Raw genomic sequence first — 15,278 nt, 5'->3', positions numbered from 1 at the left:
GGGTCTAGTTGGTAGGGCACTTTTTGAATATCTTAATGTCAAGGAACCCCTTTAATAAGTAGAGATAAAATTACATTGCTCAGAAGAATTCTTCTACATGACTTCTTCCATCTTAAAGCTATTACAGAAGATCCTGCTTTTGGTTAGCATAAAAATGTTACCTGTAGTCGCTCCATAGGATATGAGCTACCACCCCAGTAACCCAACCATGTAACGTGAACCGTGTTTTCCTTGGCAGTGTACAATTGTGGACACCAGAAGTTTACCATCTGATTATTTACAGCCCGTATCATTATTCTGGTCATTCATATCTTATAGGGGTTTGCTGTTAGTGATTGACTATTTTCTCTTAAGAAGGAACATGTGCCGAAACTTTGTGCTGTGTTTAAGAAGGAGAATCCATTAAGCGGAAAACTGTAAGTTTGCAGTGTAGCATTTAGGGCACATCTCATTGCTGACCAGCTTTTCAAGGGGATGGGTCATCAGAAAATTACCTATTGTTTAAATCAGGTTTTTGTTTTACAATTAACAATGTTTTTTTTTCTTCATACCACGATCTATATTAAAAAACAAAATTAAAAAAAGTAATTTTGCAATTTTCACACCTGCCACTGGGGCTTTTTTAGACACCTACTTCTTATCTTTTCAGGAAGAGTTTTCAGCAGTTTCCTTATTATCACAGGCAGGAGTACAATGGCAGGTAACACCTCTACACACAGGATCCACAAATCACAATAGGCAATGTCACAGCTGATCCTGCTCCCTCTCCCTTCACAATGACCCTTGCACAAGCTCCTTAGCTGCTTCATTATGATAGATAGGGTCAGACTCTTCAGAGCTCCATCCACCCCATGGACTCTTCAAGCTCCATCCACCCCATGGACTCTTCAGAGCTCTGTCCACCCCATGGACTCATCAGAGCTCCATCTACCCCATGAACTCTTCAGAGGTCCGTTCGCCCCATGGACTCTTCAGAGCTCCATCCACCCCATGGACTCTTCAGAGCTCTGTCCACCCCATGGACTCTTCAGAGCTCCATCAACCCCATGGACTCTTCAGAGCTCTGTCCACCCCATGGACTCTTCAGAGCTCCGTCCACCCCATGGACTCTTCAGAGCTCTGTCTACCCCTTGGTCTCATCAGAGCTCCGTCCACCCTATGGACTCTTCAGAGCTTCGTCCACCCCATGGACTCTTCACTGTCCACCCTATGGACTTTTCAGAGGGCCATCCACACCATGGACTCTTTAGAGCTCCATCCACCCCATGGACTCTTCAGAGCTCCGTCCACCCCATGGACTCTTCAGAGCTCCATCCACCCCATGGACTCTTCAGAGCTCCATCCACCCCGTGCACTCTTCAGAGCTCCAACCACCTCGTGTACTCTTCAGAGCTCTGTCTACCCCATGGACTCATCAGAACTCCGTCCACCCTATGGACTCTTCAGAGCTCCGTCCACCCCATGGACTCTTCACTGTCCACCCTATGGACTTTTCAGAGGGCCATCCACCCCATGGACTCTTCAGAGCTCTATCCACCCCATGGACTCTTCAGAGCTCCGTCCACCCCATGTACTCTTCAGAGCTCCATCCACTCCGTGTACTCTTCAGAGCTCCGTCCACTCCTTAGGCTCATTTGCTCCTGGTAAAAAATAAGATATTTGCTTATACTTGGGCCAAGAAAATATTGATTTCTTTATGTATATTATTTTATGGGGGTTGAGTTGTCATATGGCTTCCTCTGGTAACTTTAATAGCCAGACTTAGTAGTCTAATAGACTCATTAGTTCTTATTAATCCTGTACGTGACTGACTGTATTCTGCACACATGCACAGTATGAAGGATGTCATTGTCACACATTTAAAACTGCCCTTTGATGTACCATAAAGAGACCTCTGGCAGCTTTTCAAAATAAAGACGCAATTTGAATATTTGAAGATTTTTATCATTAAATTTGTAGAGTCGCGGGGAATTCTCTGAAGATTCCTACCCATTGTAAGCATAGGGTCTGCTCATTCCCTGGGAAATATTCTGTACGTCCCACAGTTGTTGCTATATTAAGTAATAGGAAAGAAATTATATAGCCCACAATTATCAAAAATGGCATAATTTGCACCAAAAATCTTTAAAGTATTCATTTCTGTAACATACCTGGCGGCGTCCTTGCATAGTGGTCCATCTCCCACTGTGCAAGAGCGCGCACTTGATTTCCAGTCCAGACTGCCACTTTGGCTTCTTTCCATACTGTCTGCTTTGCTCTGCTCTGGCTGCTTAGGGTGACGCCCGCCGAACTTCCTGTTTCTTGTAGCTGCTGCAGACACACCCCTAATGCGTCCTCAGCCTATTGCTGTCTGTCACGTGGTATTTAAACCAGCTCCTCCTTGGAATCCTGGCCTGAGCATCTTGTTCTGTCAGTTGGCTTCTAGTCACTGATGTGCCAGGTCCTGTCTATGTTTCCTGCCTTGCGGTATCAGTTCCCATGTCTGAACTGTGTCCTGTCTGTGTACTCTAGCCAGCTGTCTTTCTGCCTTTCCTGGAGGCTGTATTTCCAGGCCCGTGTGAACATGCTCTTAGCCTGTTCCTTCTGCCCTCTAGGGGCCGCATACCTAGATCTGTTGTCTGTGTCTTTTCCCAGTGTCTGTTCCTGCCCTAACTATCTTCCAGCCTGTTTCCCGTCTCTCTCTACGCCCATATCTTCCCTTTTTCTGCAGAGTCTGAACTCGTACCTAACTCCTGCTCGTTGTCACTGTACTTCCGTTTGTGAGTTTGTGGTCCACTCGCTACTTCACTGCAAGTACCCTGTGGTTATCTGGTTCTGCCTTTCCCTTCCTGTCTGTTCTGTGTGAACTGAGCCCTGTCCCCTCTGCCCTGCCTTGCTCGCCGCTCTGGCGGTTTCTGTCTGCTCTGCCTTGTTCACCGCTCCGGCGGTTCTTGCCTGCTCTGCCTTGCTCACCGCTCCGGCAGTTCTTGCTTGCTCTGCCTTGCTCACCGCTCCGGCGGCTTTTGCCTGCTCTGCCTTGCTCACCGCTCCGGCGGCTCTTGCCTGCTCTGCCTTTGCTCACCGCTCCAGACGGTCTTGCTCTGCTCTGACCCTTTGCTCACTGCTCCGGCAGTCTCGCTCTGCTCTGACCCTTTGCTCACTGCTCTGGCAGTCTCGCTCTGCTCTGACCCTTTGCTCACTGCTCCGGCAGTCTCGCTCTGCTCTGACCCTTTGCTCACTGCTCCGGCAGTCTCGCTCTGCTCTGACCCTTTGCTCACTGCTCCGGCAGTCTCGCTCTGCTCTGACCCTTTGATCACTGTTCCAGCAGTCTCGCTCTGCTCTGACCCTTTACTCACTGCTACGGCAGTCTCGCTCTGCTCTGACCCTTTGCTCACTGCTCCGGCAGTCTCTCTCTGCTCTGACCCTTTGCTCACTGCTCCGGCAGTCTCGCTCTGCTCTGACCCTTTGCTCACTGCTCCGGCAGTCTCGCTCTGCTCTGACCCTTTGCTCACTGCTCCGGCAGTCCCGCTGTGCTCTGACCCTTTGCTCACTGCTCCGGCAGTCTCGCTCTGCTCTGACCCTTTGCTCACTGCTCTGGCAGTCTCGCTCTGCTCTGACCCTTTGCTCACTGCTCCGGCAGTCTCGCTCTGCTCTGACTCTTGCTCACTGCTCCGGCAGTCTCGCTCTGCTCCGACTCTTGCTCACCGCTCCAGGCGGCCTCGTCCTGCTCTACTCTCGCTCACCGCTCCAGGCGGTCTCGTCTTGCTCTGCTCTCACTCGCCGCTCCCGGCGGCCTCACTCTGCTGTGTTTGTCCACCACATATGCTGTTCTGTTCCTGAGTCCCAGTCTGTACTGGGACCTATCCACTCTGTGCTCCAACCTGTCGTACCTGCCAGTACCTCCCTGCCTGCATACCAGTCGTACTTACCAGCATCCACCTGCCTGCATACCGGCCGTACCTGTCAGTACCTCTCTGTTTGCAAAACAGTTGTGCTTGCCAGCAGCCACCCGTCTGTGTGCCAGCCTAACCTGCCTGTTCCTGTATTCCCCGGTGTGGGTCAACAGCCGTGTCCGGGGTCTGACCTGGAGTAGCCCCTGGTCCCTCTGCTCGGTTCCTGCTTGGTGCACTGGCGTCGTATGCCGTCGTGCGACCTTGGTCGGATCGGGTGGATACTTAGTTACGCCCCTCCAGGCATTCACTCTCCGGTACGGTCCAGTGGAATCACTACATATACACGCACACGCCAGTCAGTCCGGGCGTGTGCATTACAATTTCAACTATGCCATGTGCAAGTTATATCAGGTTATATCCAAGGTTACCTAATATCGCTAGACGAATCTGTCAAATTTCAAAAGTTAATTTTGAATTTTACATTTTGACAGAATTGCAATTGTTCCATACTTTTTTTAGAACAGCTATGACCCGTTTAGACGAATTTAATTTTTTGTGACTTTTATATAAACACCACTTTTTTTTCTTCTTTAAAGGGAATCTTTCACCAGGTTTTTACCACCTTATCTTAGGACAACATGATGTAGAGACAGAGATCCTGAATCTAGTGATGTGTAACTTACTGGGCTGTTTGCTGTAGTTTTGATAAAATCACTGTTTTATCAGCAGGAGATTATTACTAGAGGACTAGTAAACCTGCTGTCAGGTAGTCCTCCTTATTCATGAGATCTGTATAACTCCACCACTGATTGGCAGCTTTCTGCCTATGCACAGTGTACACAGAAAACTGCAAATCAGTGGTGTGGGCGGGGTTATACAGAGCTCAGTATTCACAGAACTGCATTATATAAAATAAAAGTGATTTTATCAAAACTACAGCAAGCAGCCTAGGGAGTGCATCAGTGTCAGTCAGTGATGGAAGCATGGTTACTTCCGCTCACTATGTGCTGAGCGGAGATTGAAGCCACACGGGCCTCTATGACTGACAGCTGGGGGCTGCTGGGAAGAATAAAGGTCATTTCCTCCCTGCATCCAGCATTCATTTAATAACCAGGCAGACAAGATAATAATTTGAGCACAGAACGATCATTGAAAGGTCGGTTTGTGCACATATGTTGCCATTGTTCTTGGCAGCACATTGCTGTTTACATAGCACAATGTGCTGCTGAAAACAATGATCTTTTGGGCCAATCAAAAGATCATGTAACCCGACGCCAGGATATAAATTTAGTTTTTCTTTTATGGTATTACTATTCAGTACCAAATGTAAAGACTACAGAATATTGTAGTAAACTTTACAATAATCCCAAGATTACATGTAATATTAATTTTTGAAAAATTTACAGCAATATTCACAGAACTCCAAACCTCCTTTTTTATATTTGCTACCACTTTTCAATCTTGCTGACTGTTTCCTATTACTGCAGTGTACATGGCTGTGGCAGGAGTCATCATCCATTATACTGTATGGATATATTGACGTGAAATCCTGTAAATAGTACGGCCAACCCCAAAACAGATCCTGAAGGTTATAAATGTCAAATTCTTCGGCTTGTAAAAGGAGCACAGTTTGCAGAATGTCCCTAAAACTGGATGATTCTTGGGGATGCATCTGGTCTATATTGTACACAACCCCCATCACTGAATTACAAGGTCATGTCTCAGACTTGTTGCTTAGGATTAATTCCATCTGTAAAGGCATAGATAGCATGATTTTTACTATGGAGCCTTATAAATCGGTCGTATAAAGCATCATAAGATTGACAAGTAATTTATTGAGGGTGGGCACAGGAAGATAAAAACAATGTACCGCTCAGGTGCCTGGCTGACACCACCACACTCCTACGCAGGAGGTCCTAGTGTCTTCATCCCATTTCATGACTCAGGTCAAGCCCTTGTTGGAGCACAACCCCGTGTAGGTTGCACCATGCATTAAATGAGAATAAAAGCTAAACTGGAATGGACCTCTTCTTTCTTTTGGCCCCATGACCGCCACATGGCTTTCCGCTATGATTACATTTGTTATTGGGCAGTATAGACCTCATCCTTGATATTGTGTATTTGTGCAGCACACAATCTTTCAGCGGAATAACATGTTAAACACAATTTTTGATGAATTATCTTGGTGGGAATATTTTTTCCCCCTTTTGGCCTTGATAGTTTGTGGATTCAAAGTACACACTGAGATCATAGTATTAACAGGCTACACTATGGTAGGATTGGCCCACCATAGTACCAGATGATTCCTGATGGGCCCAGGTTCTGACTCTATAATGGACCCCAAATATCTAGCAGAAGACAATCTTACTTGGAGGTGACTTTGGAGCCAGTAACTAATAACAAGTCTATTTCTTATGAAATGATTAACAGATAACCTATTAGACTTTAATAATGATGTGTCCCAGTGGTGAGCAAAAAAAATACAATGGTGAACATGCACATGTTTTGATAGGCTGTCAAAAAAATTCGGAATAATCTCATTTAGTGGGTTTAAGTAACCTGTGCCCCACATTGAGCCTTAGGTACAGTATTCTAAGATGAGCTACTTCCATGCATCAAAGGGGTTGTCCACTTTCAGGAAAGTATTCCTCAAACTGCTTAAAATTACTAAAATAACAAACTCAGCAGATACTCACCCTTCCTAGGTCCAGTGCCGCTTTCCTGCCACTGCTTCGGACCCAGTGTTTTGGCTACAGTGGTGATGTCAAGTCAACATTGCGCATCACTGCTCTAGCCTGTCACATGAGCTCAACGTCGGCACAGCCGCTGAGATGCCTGAACACTGAAGCAGCAGGGAACTGGCTCTGGTCCCAGGTAGGGTGAGTACCTAAGGAGTTTGTTATTTCTTATACTTTACACTGTTTGGGGACCCCTTTCCTGAAAATAGACAGACCCTCTAAAGGGTTATTTCCATTTCAGACATTTATGGCGTTTCCACAGAATGTATCTGTTAGATATGGAACCCACCTCTCGTATCATCCTCGTCTCGATTAAGGGGCCCTGTCTTAAGGAAACTACGCATAAAAGACTCACTCCATTAATTTATCTGAGATTCAAAAATTGCTAAACAGGCGTTTCCAGGAGATGAGGTCATCCACAGTGGCCACAAGACGGGGCCCCATTTTCGAGATAGATGTGGGTTCCAGAGATTGGAGCCACATCTATCGGACATTTATGGGATATCCATATGTGTCTAAAATGGGAATACTGCTATTCACAAGTGTCTATTGAAATGTGCAGTCAACAATAGTTGTGCCAAATTTTGGACCATTTACAATAGTTGTGCAATATTTTGGGCCATGTACATTGGGACTTAAGTGGCTCTTATGCTAGGCAAGTCTCACCATAAGTCAGCTGTATACATATTGAAAAATTAGTTGTGCACTAATGTACGCTACATCCAGACATGTAAATCAACAGCAACGTGTAGGTCCTTGAGCAGATGATTTCAGCTACATGTCTACTGTTTCCTACCTGGAGATGTTGAAAATATTAATCAAAAACTCAAGAATATTCTGGAGTGAAAGTCAGCAATCCTGACAAATAATTACACTAATAAAGAGGTTGCAGGGGAAATACATGTAAGAGGTTTGAGGGCATGACGCTAAGCTGCTTAGACAGATCACTCAAGGGGTAGATGGATCTGGTTCTTACCATGAAACATCTGCATGGACTGGCGACTGTCCAGAGCGAGGCACATTGAGAGAGAGAGAAAGTTCATCTGCTTTGAGTCTCTTGAACACATGGAACAGGGACCTCTATTTTGGGGCATTTGCAATCCAGATAAATAGATCTTTAGCGCTGAAAAAGAAACTCTCACTCTCAATGATAACTGGCTCTCCCCGAGGATCACAACAATAAAGAGGTTGTACAGTAGTGACAGGAATAAATGGGACGAGCTGCGGTATGTGACACAGCCACTCACATAGGTCAGCCATTGTAAATATGGAAACAATGAAGGATTCGTGGTGCTGATAGGTATGGATCCCACAGGTTCGACTCCCATTGATAGACTATCAATGTTCAAGTTCAAGTCTTGGATGTTTGCCTGGGTTCCCTCTGGGGTCTCTGGTTTCCTCCCACAGTCCAAACACATACTGTTTGGGAATTTAGATTGTAAGCCCCAATGGGGACAGTGATGATGATGTTTGTAAAGAACTGAGGAAATTAATGGCGCTCTATGAGTATGTAAAATAAATAAATCTCACTAATATATTTTCCATGTGATGATTAGATGAGAATTTACTGGCAGTAGATACATCCATTTCTGGAATGCTGTGATGTAGTTTGGTATGCGATGACCCCCTACATGATGCCGCTTTTCCACTATTGGCTGCTATGTAATTCAATAAAGATTTCTTCTATTTTACTTATATTTAGCATTACTGCTTTCTTTGACCATAGTGCTTGTAGGATTGTGTATGTGGGAGAAGACTATCGATAAATACTCTGAGCAATTATGGATGGCGGTCCAGATCATATCTCAAAATAATACTGTAGGCAATAGATGTCTTTGTATTACAAATGTCAGGATGACTGAACAAAGTTTTATAACTTTTTATCTCGGTGGGGAATGTCTTGGTTTCTTTGAAAAAGCTGCATGGAGGTCCTTACGGAGAGAAACCCCTAAAGTGCTTCTAAGTACAGTACAGACTAAAAGTATGGACACAACTTCTCATTTAAAGATTTTTCTGTATTTTCATGACTATGAAAATTGTACATTCACACTGAAGGCATCAAAACTATGAATTAACACATGTGGAATTATATACTTAACAAAAAAGTGTGAAACAACTGAAAATATGTCTTTATTCTAGGTTCTTCAAAGTAGCCACCTTTTCCTTTGATGACTGCTTTGCATACTCTTGGCATTCTCTTGATGAGCTTCAAGAGGTAGTCACCGGAAATGGTCTTCCAACAATCTTGAAGGAGTTCCCAGAGATGCTTAGCACTTGTTGGCCCTTTTGCCTTCACTCTGCGGCCCAGCTCACCCCAAACCATCTCGATTGGGTTCAGGTCTGGTGACTGTGGAGGCGAGGTCATCTGGCGTAGCACCCCATCACTCTCCCTCTTGGTCAAATAGCCCTTACACAGCCTGGAGGTGTGTTTGGGGTCATTGTCCTGTTGAAAAATAAATGATGGTCCAACTAAACGCAAACCGGATGGAATAGCATGCCCCTGCAAGATGCTGTGGTAGCCATGCTGGTTCAGTATGCCTTCAATTTTGAATAAATCCCCCACAATGTCACCAGCAAAGCACCCCCACACCATCACACCTCCTCCTCCATGCTTCACGGTGGGAACCAGGCCTGTAGAGTCCATCGGTTCACCTTTTCTGCGTCCCACAAAGACACGGTGGTTGGAACCAAAGATCTCAAATTTGGACTCATCAGACCAAAGCACAGATTTCTACTGGTCTAATGTCCATTCCTTGTGTTCTTTAGCCCAAACAAGTCTCTTCTGCTTGTTGCCTGTCCTTAGCAGTGGTTTCCTAGCAGCTATTTTTACCATGAAGGCCTGCTGCACAAAGTCTCCTCTTAACAGTTGTTGTACAGATGTGTCTGCTGCTAGAACTCTGTGTGGCATTGACCTGGTCTCTAATCTGAGCTGTTGTTAACCTGCGATTTCTGAGGCTGGTGACTCGGATAAACTTATCCTCAGAAGCAGAGGTGACTCTTGGTCTTCCTTTCCTGGGCCGGTCCTCATGTGAGCCAGTTTCTTTGTAGCGCTTGATGGTTTTTGCAACTGCACTTGGGGACACTTTCAAAGTTTGCCCAATTTTTCGCACTGACTGACCTTCATTTCTTAAAGTAATGATGGCCACTCGTTTTTCTTTACTTAACTGCTTTTTTCTTGCCATAATACAAATTCTAACAGTCTATTCAGTAGGACTATCAGCTGTGTATCCACCAGACTTCTGCACAACACAACTGATCGTCTAAACCCCATTTATATGGCAAGAAATCCCACTTTTTAAATCTGACAGGGCACACCTGTGAAGTAAAAACCATTTCCGGTGACTACCTCTTGAAGCTGATCAAGAGAATGCCAAGAGTATGCAAAGCAGTCATCAAATCAAAAGGTGGCTACTTTGAAGAACCTAGAATATAAGACATATTTTCAGTTGTTTCACACTTTTTTGTTAAGTATATAATTCCACATGTGTTAATTCATAGTTTTGATGCCTTCAGTGTGAATGTACAATTTTCATAGTCATGAAAATACAGAAAAATCTTTAAATGAGAAGGTGTGTCCAAACTTTTGGTCTGTACTGTATAAATAGAAAGGCTAGACATAATAATAGAACACACTGGAAGAAGTTGTAGTTTAATATAAAAACACATTAAATGTATTAGAATGAGGATGAAGCAGGTTTGGTGGTCTGTACAGAGAATGGGAAAAGGCTGGCAATATAAGGGTATACCCAGGGTGACTGCCTGTTCATTTTATTCATGGCTTCTCAATTAGAGCACTTGTGTTTTTTATTGTATTGTATATATTGCTTTAAGTTATCCTTCTACATACTTTTTTTTAGTATTGTGTGTTTCACTGCTGCTTACTGAATGTAAATGAATGCATTGAATGAATTGAATAGTGTCATCAACTATAAAATATGTTGTGAGACAGGAAGTTAGTTTGTGTGTGGCTGAGGCCACATGGAGTGCCTGGGGGAGCCTATGCAGCCTCAATAACAGCCCCGGAAAGACAAGTTAAAGGAGATAACCAAAGAAAAGTGAATACCATAGCCATCTGATATATGGTAGCCCAAAAAGAATTAAGAATATTGTAATAAGTCATGTTAGCACTTTAAGAAACAGTAACACATGCCTATTGCTCATCTTTCACCATCGTCAGAAGAGAGATGAATATTAATTTTAAATTATAATCACCCAACATATATGAAAACATGATCGAACATGTGATCTCACGTGGTGGTATTTGGAGTTGCACAATGTATATGCACAATCTATAGTAAACACCTTCTTAAGGCTTAAGGAGTCTACCTTCCCAGCAAGGATACCACCAGCACGTGATTAACTGGACGATATAAGATATATACACCATGGATGTGTCATAATTCATTTACTGTACCTGGACACATTACCTAGCCACTAATGATACTACCATCACAAATTATTAACTCCAGCATAAAATGGGTCTTGCTTCAATGCTATAACAGGGTCTGTGATTTAAACTGATGAAACCACCACCACATGTGATAAATTTACATTGGACCATATTAATTATCTCTTTCTTTCTTTCTTGCAGGGGAAATATTACTGAGGACTATTAATTTTGAGCTTAGTGATAAGGATGGCACCAGAACTAGCATTCATCCAACTAGTCAACCAGGAGACCTTGGTCAGGAGGTGAGAATTTTCTTCACATTTATTATAGAGGGCAAAAAAGTCTAAATCCCATCTACAGGCACATTGGTAGACTAAAGGGATATAGTATGGATCAGTGCATTTTCAAAACAAAGAATCAGCAACCATATACATTTGATACAAAAGATCAGATACTTTGTTATAACAGAAGGCAGGTTATGGTTGGTAGACTGATAGGGGAGGTCCTCACTATTGCCGAGTAATTGCATCTACTGATTCAGTGGAAGCTATAGTTGCCTTACATACTGTATGTGGAACCATTGGTTTAAGTGGCACCATACAACATCTTCATGCAGTTAATACGTTCTCTCTGCTTTCCTCCATCCAAAATCATGTTCATTGGAGGAAATGCTTTTTATGACCATAAAGTAAGTGGCCAAGATGAGAAAGTTAGACTATATGTGGATTAAGTCATGAAAGTTGCACGAATCAAGAGACACATAAATCTTCCATGCATGTAGAGTTTCTCATCGTAGAGTCTCGTTACTCATTCTACCACTGTATTGTATAGGGTCCTGGAGGTGCTAGGAGTTTTTTTGTGAAAAGGTATTGGTCAACAGAGTCACCAATGACGTGTGGATCCTGTCACCCTTCTTTGGAAATGTTTCTGTCTTTAGTAAGTTATGAAATGCTACAACAAATAGTGGTGAAACATTGAATATTTTAGTCGTTCAGAGCATTTTAAGTCCTTCCACATGTTGGGTCGTTTTATGAATTATTTTGTAATGCTAAACAGCGGGTGCGCTATAGTCGTGATGCAGAGAAAGTTCCCCCGATTCTTCACACCCGCTGTGCACCTTTCCATAATCGCAGGTTCTTAACCACAAAGGGTAATGAAGTACATTTGAAATGTCCCACAAAGCATAGACATTTTCAGGAATTTATTGGCGTATCAGGAAATTGAAAACAGTTTTTTTGTTCTCTGTCATTCTAATGGTTCCACTTAGTTTGATTTACAATCTACACTTCAAAAATGTTTCACAGACTTGTCTTGTTTAGAAAACCAATACTAAAAAATTCTGTATTGCATTTTAATACAGTAATAGAAGAGAGACCCTCGCTCAAGACCCTCATTGCTTAGCCAGAGCAAAGAGTGGCTGCAAAGAGATTTTGGATTAAACAGCATATCTGTGCATTATGTATAGACAGACAATCTATTTTTTTATAATTTCTTCCGTGGTGGAGTTGTAGACATTGAACACCTGCTACCTGATTCCCCTACAAATTACAGTAAATTGTTAGTGGCTCTGGTAGCAACAGACCCAGTCTCTTTACCCATTTGCTATGCCAACTTTCTTACAATGAATATAGTCCATCAATGATCAATGGCATTTTCCTTGGGTTACAAACATGTATGACATTAAGAATTACTTGATAACTTTCCATACATGGTACTTTTCTTGGTACAACCATCACATGAGTCAGAAATATTGCAACCCCTGTAGCTTGATCAAGGCATTTTTTATTGATTTGCTGAAATTACTCATCTAAAAGATCATCTAAAAATCTTTCTTGCTTTTACCAGAATGAAGGTCAAGCTACACTGGACAGTCAAATGAATAAGGGTTCGATATCAACAAGAAAATTTGCATTGGAACAGTTAATTCATGAGGAAGATAATAAAAGTCCTCAGCCTGCGGAAGAGTTGGCCCAACTAGAACCTCCCCATTTGTCCTCCTTAATTTGGCAAAAGTCCTGCTCAGATATTCCCTCCACAGGGAAAGAAGCTCTACTGCATCATCACCTAAGTGGTTGTCCACCACCAAAACATGTCAGAAAAATTCTACACAGATCTAAGACAATAGGGCACAGCTTAGGAGACGACGTTACAGGCTTGGTATCAGAGTTGACATCTTCTGACTCCCAACCAAGAATTACTGTAGAAGCAAAGGATGGTACTCGAAGGTCATCTTTACAAAACATAAATGCACCTGATAGCTATATGGCTCAAAATACTAGTAATTCTGGTTCAACTCTGGGACCTGGAACTTTATCTTTGAGCTGGAAACTGCAGTCAGAAAATCATGGTGACCCCTCAGACCATCAGAATCTTAAAACACAGAAGATTAACTTGGAGGTGATGAGAAAACAAACCCATGTAGAATATAGTGACTCCAGCAGTGATGATGAGGACCGCCTCTATATTCTTGAGTAATTCCTTGAAGGATTCCTAAGAATATGGTATTTACATTGATCACTTTGTTAAGCTGGTGGACCGGTTTTTCAAGGATCTGAGATATTGTTCTTGATTGGATGATGCGGAACTGACGGGTTTTTTTGTTTTGTTTCTTTCTTAAGGTCTAACTTTATTAATGATACCAAGGTGAACCTTAATCCAAGCCATTCCAAATATATTGTAGTGACATGTTTTACAGTGCAGCTTTTGCCTTTATGCAGTGAAGACAGACATACATTCACCAATCAATGATTGATTTAACAAAATTTCCTTTATTTTTGCTTGACCAGTTAAGTTTGTATTTATGTATATCTACATAATCATAGGCAGGGCACATAACTGCTATAGGTTCCATGGTGGGACAGGTCCATCTATTCTTCCTGTGATATTGTTATAGCGGTTACTAACAGCTTTCATTTGGGGGTCTCACTGCATACAAATTTATACACCTACTATTAAATGGTAACTGTAATTACAGGTAACTACTCAGAATAAGTTGTCCTGTGTGTACATAAGGAACTCTATTTTTGTATCTTCCATGTTTTGTACTCTGCACTTTTCACAAGTTTTTTCTTCTTAAAGCCCTATCATTAAATTTGCAATTGACTCCAAGCTGGTGGATGGAAACTAGCTGCTATGATGTGTCTTATGCACAGCACACAGAGAATGATTCCTGCTCATCATTGCTTAGTTAACACACATCCAGAAGCAGCAGCAGCCTGGAGGAAATTATACAGCTGTACTGAGCTGTGTAGATGTGAATTCAGCTCAGGGGTGAGGTAAAAGACTTTATAGAAAGCCCAATTCAATCTTTCGGTGTCTCCCTCTACCTGTTCTAGTTTTGAGCAAGGCAAATTAAGCTGTCTTTTCAGAGTGGATAACAAGTTCTAAGGGCAGAATGTTAGGCCACGGCCCCATTATCAGTATTTGGTCAGTATTTTTTATCAGGAGTGGGAGCCAAAACCAGGTGAGGAACAATCAGAGAAAAGGTCTAATAGAAACAAGTCACCAATTCTGCATTTATCACACACTCCTGGCTTTGGCTCCCACTCCTGAGAAAAAATACTGACCGAATACTGACCAAATACTGATAGTGGGGCTGTGGCCTTAGGGAAAAAGTGGCTTCAATCATCAGATATATTAGAAAGTATCTTAGATTTGTCTCTACTATTGATTTGTGCCTAGTTTGTTGAAAGTTCAGTTCCACTTTAAATCCAATCCTAGCTGTATACATCTATATGCAGTGAGCTCCCCCAGTGGCAGAGGAAAGCGAACAGGAATATATCATTTATCATCTAATGGAGTTTGTATGTTTTCCTGGTCTATATTTCTGTTTCTTCTGGGATACTTTGAGGGTCTTTCCATAGTCAAAAATGTTTGGGTAACAGGAAAATTAGCTATATTCTTATCATTAGGTCACTGCCCCACTATCAGTATTCGGTCAGTATTTTTTCTCAGGAGTGGGAGCCAAAACCAGGAGTGGGCGATAAATGCAGAATTGGTGACTTGTTTCTATTCTACCTTTTCTCTGATTGTTCCTCACCTGGTTTTGGCTCCCACTCCTGAGAAAAAATACTGACCGAATACTGACCAAATACTGATAGTGGGGTCATGGCCTAATTCAGTCAATCCAAAAAGTGGCTGACTTCACTGCACATAGATGCCAATTAAACTTCAAAGAATCATCGGTGACTTTAAAGGGGGTTTTGCAGTATTATGTAAATTAAGCCTATTCCTTGTATAATACCAAACTTTAGAAATTTCTAATTTACTTTGTGTTTT

The 15,278-nt window shown here is 42.7% G+C and overlaps 1 protein-coding gene across 9 annotated transcripts in view; it reads left to right on the top strand.

The window, feature by feature from the left end:
• The window catches only part of ZNF831 (zinc finger protein 831), a 70,019-nt gene extending 55,026 nt beyond the window's left edge, over positions 1 to 14,993 (top strand). For all 9 annotated transcript variants that reach the window (XM_073683031.1, XM_073683030.1, XM_073683032.1 and 6 more), the window contains 2 exons: positions 11,202 to 11,302; positions 12,846 to 14,993. In XM_073683031.1, the coding sequence (XP_073539132.1) occupies positions 11,202 to 11,302; positions 12,846 to 13,475 (731 nt within the window). In that variant the 3' untranslated portion in view covers positions 13,476 to 14,993. The remainder of the gene's footprint in view (positions 1 to 11,201; positions 11,303 to 12,845) is intronic.
• The last annotated feature ends 285 nt before the right edge of the window (positions 14,994 to 15,278 follow it).

Source organism: Phyllobates terribilis, unplaced genomic scaffold (genome assembly GCF_046119375.1).
Source record: "Phyllobates terribilis strain yellow unplaced genomic scaffold, ASM4611937v1 Scaffold_5__5_contigs__length_657084704, whole genome shotgun sequence".
In the NCBI taxonomy this organism is placed as follows: Eukaryota; Metazoa; Chordata; class Amphibia; order Anura; family Dendrobatidae; genus Phyllobates; species Phyllobates terribilis.
The sequence above is the reverse complement of the archived record's forward strand: the minus strand, read 5'-3'. Positions and strand labels throughout refer to the sequence as shown.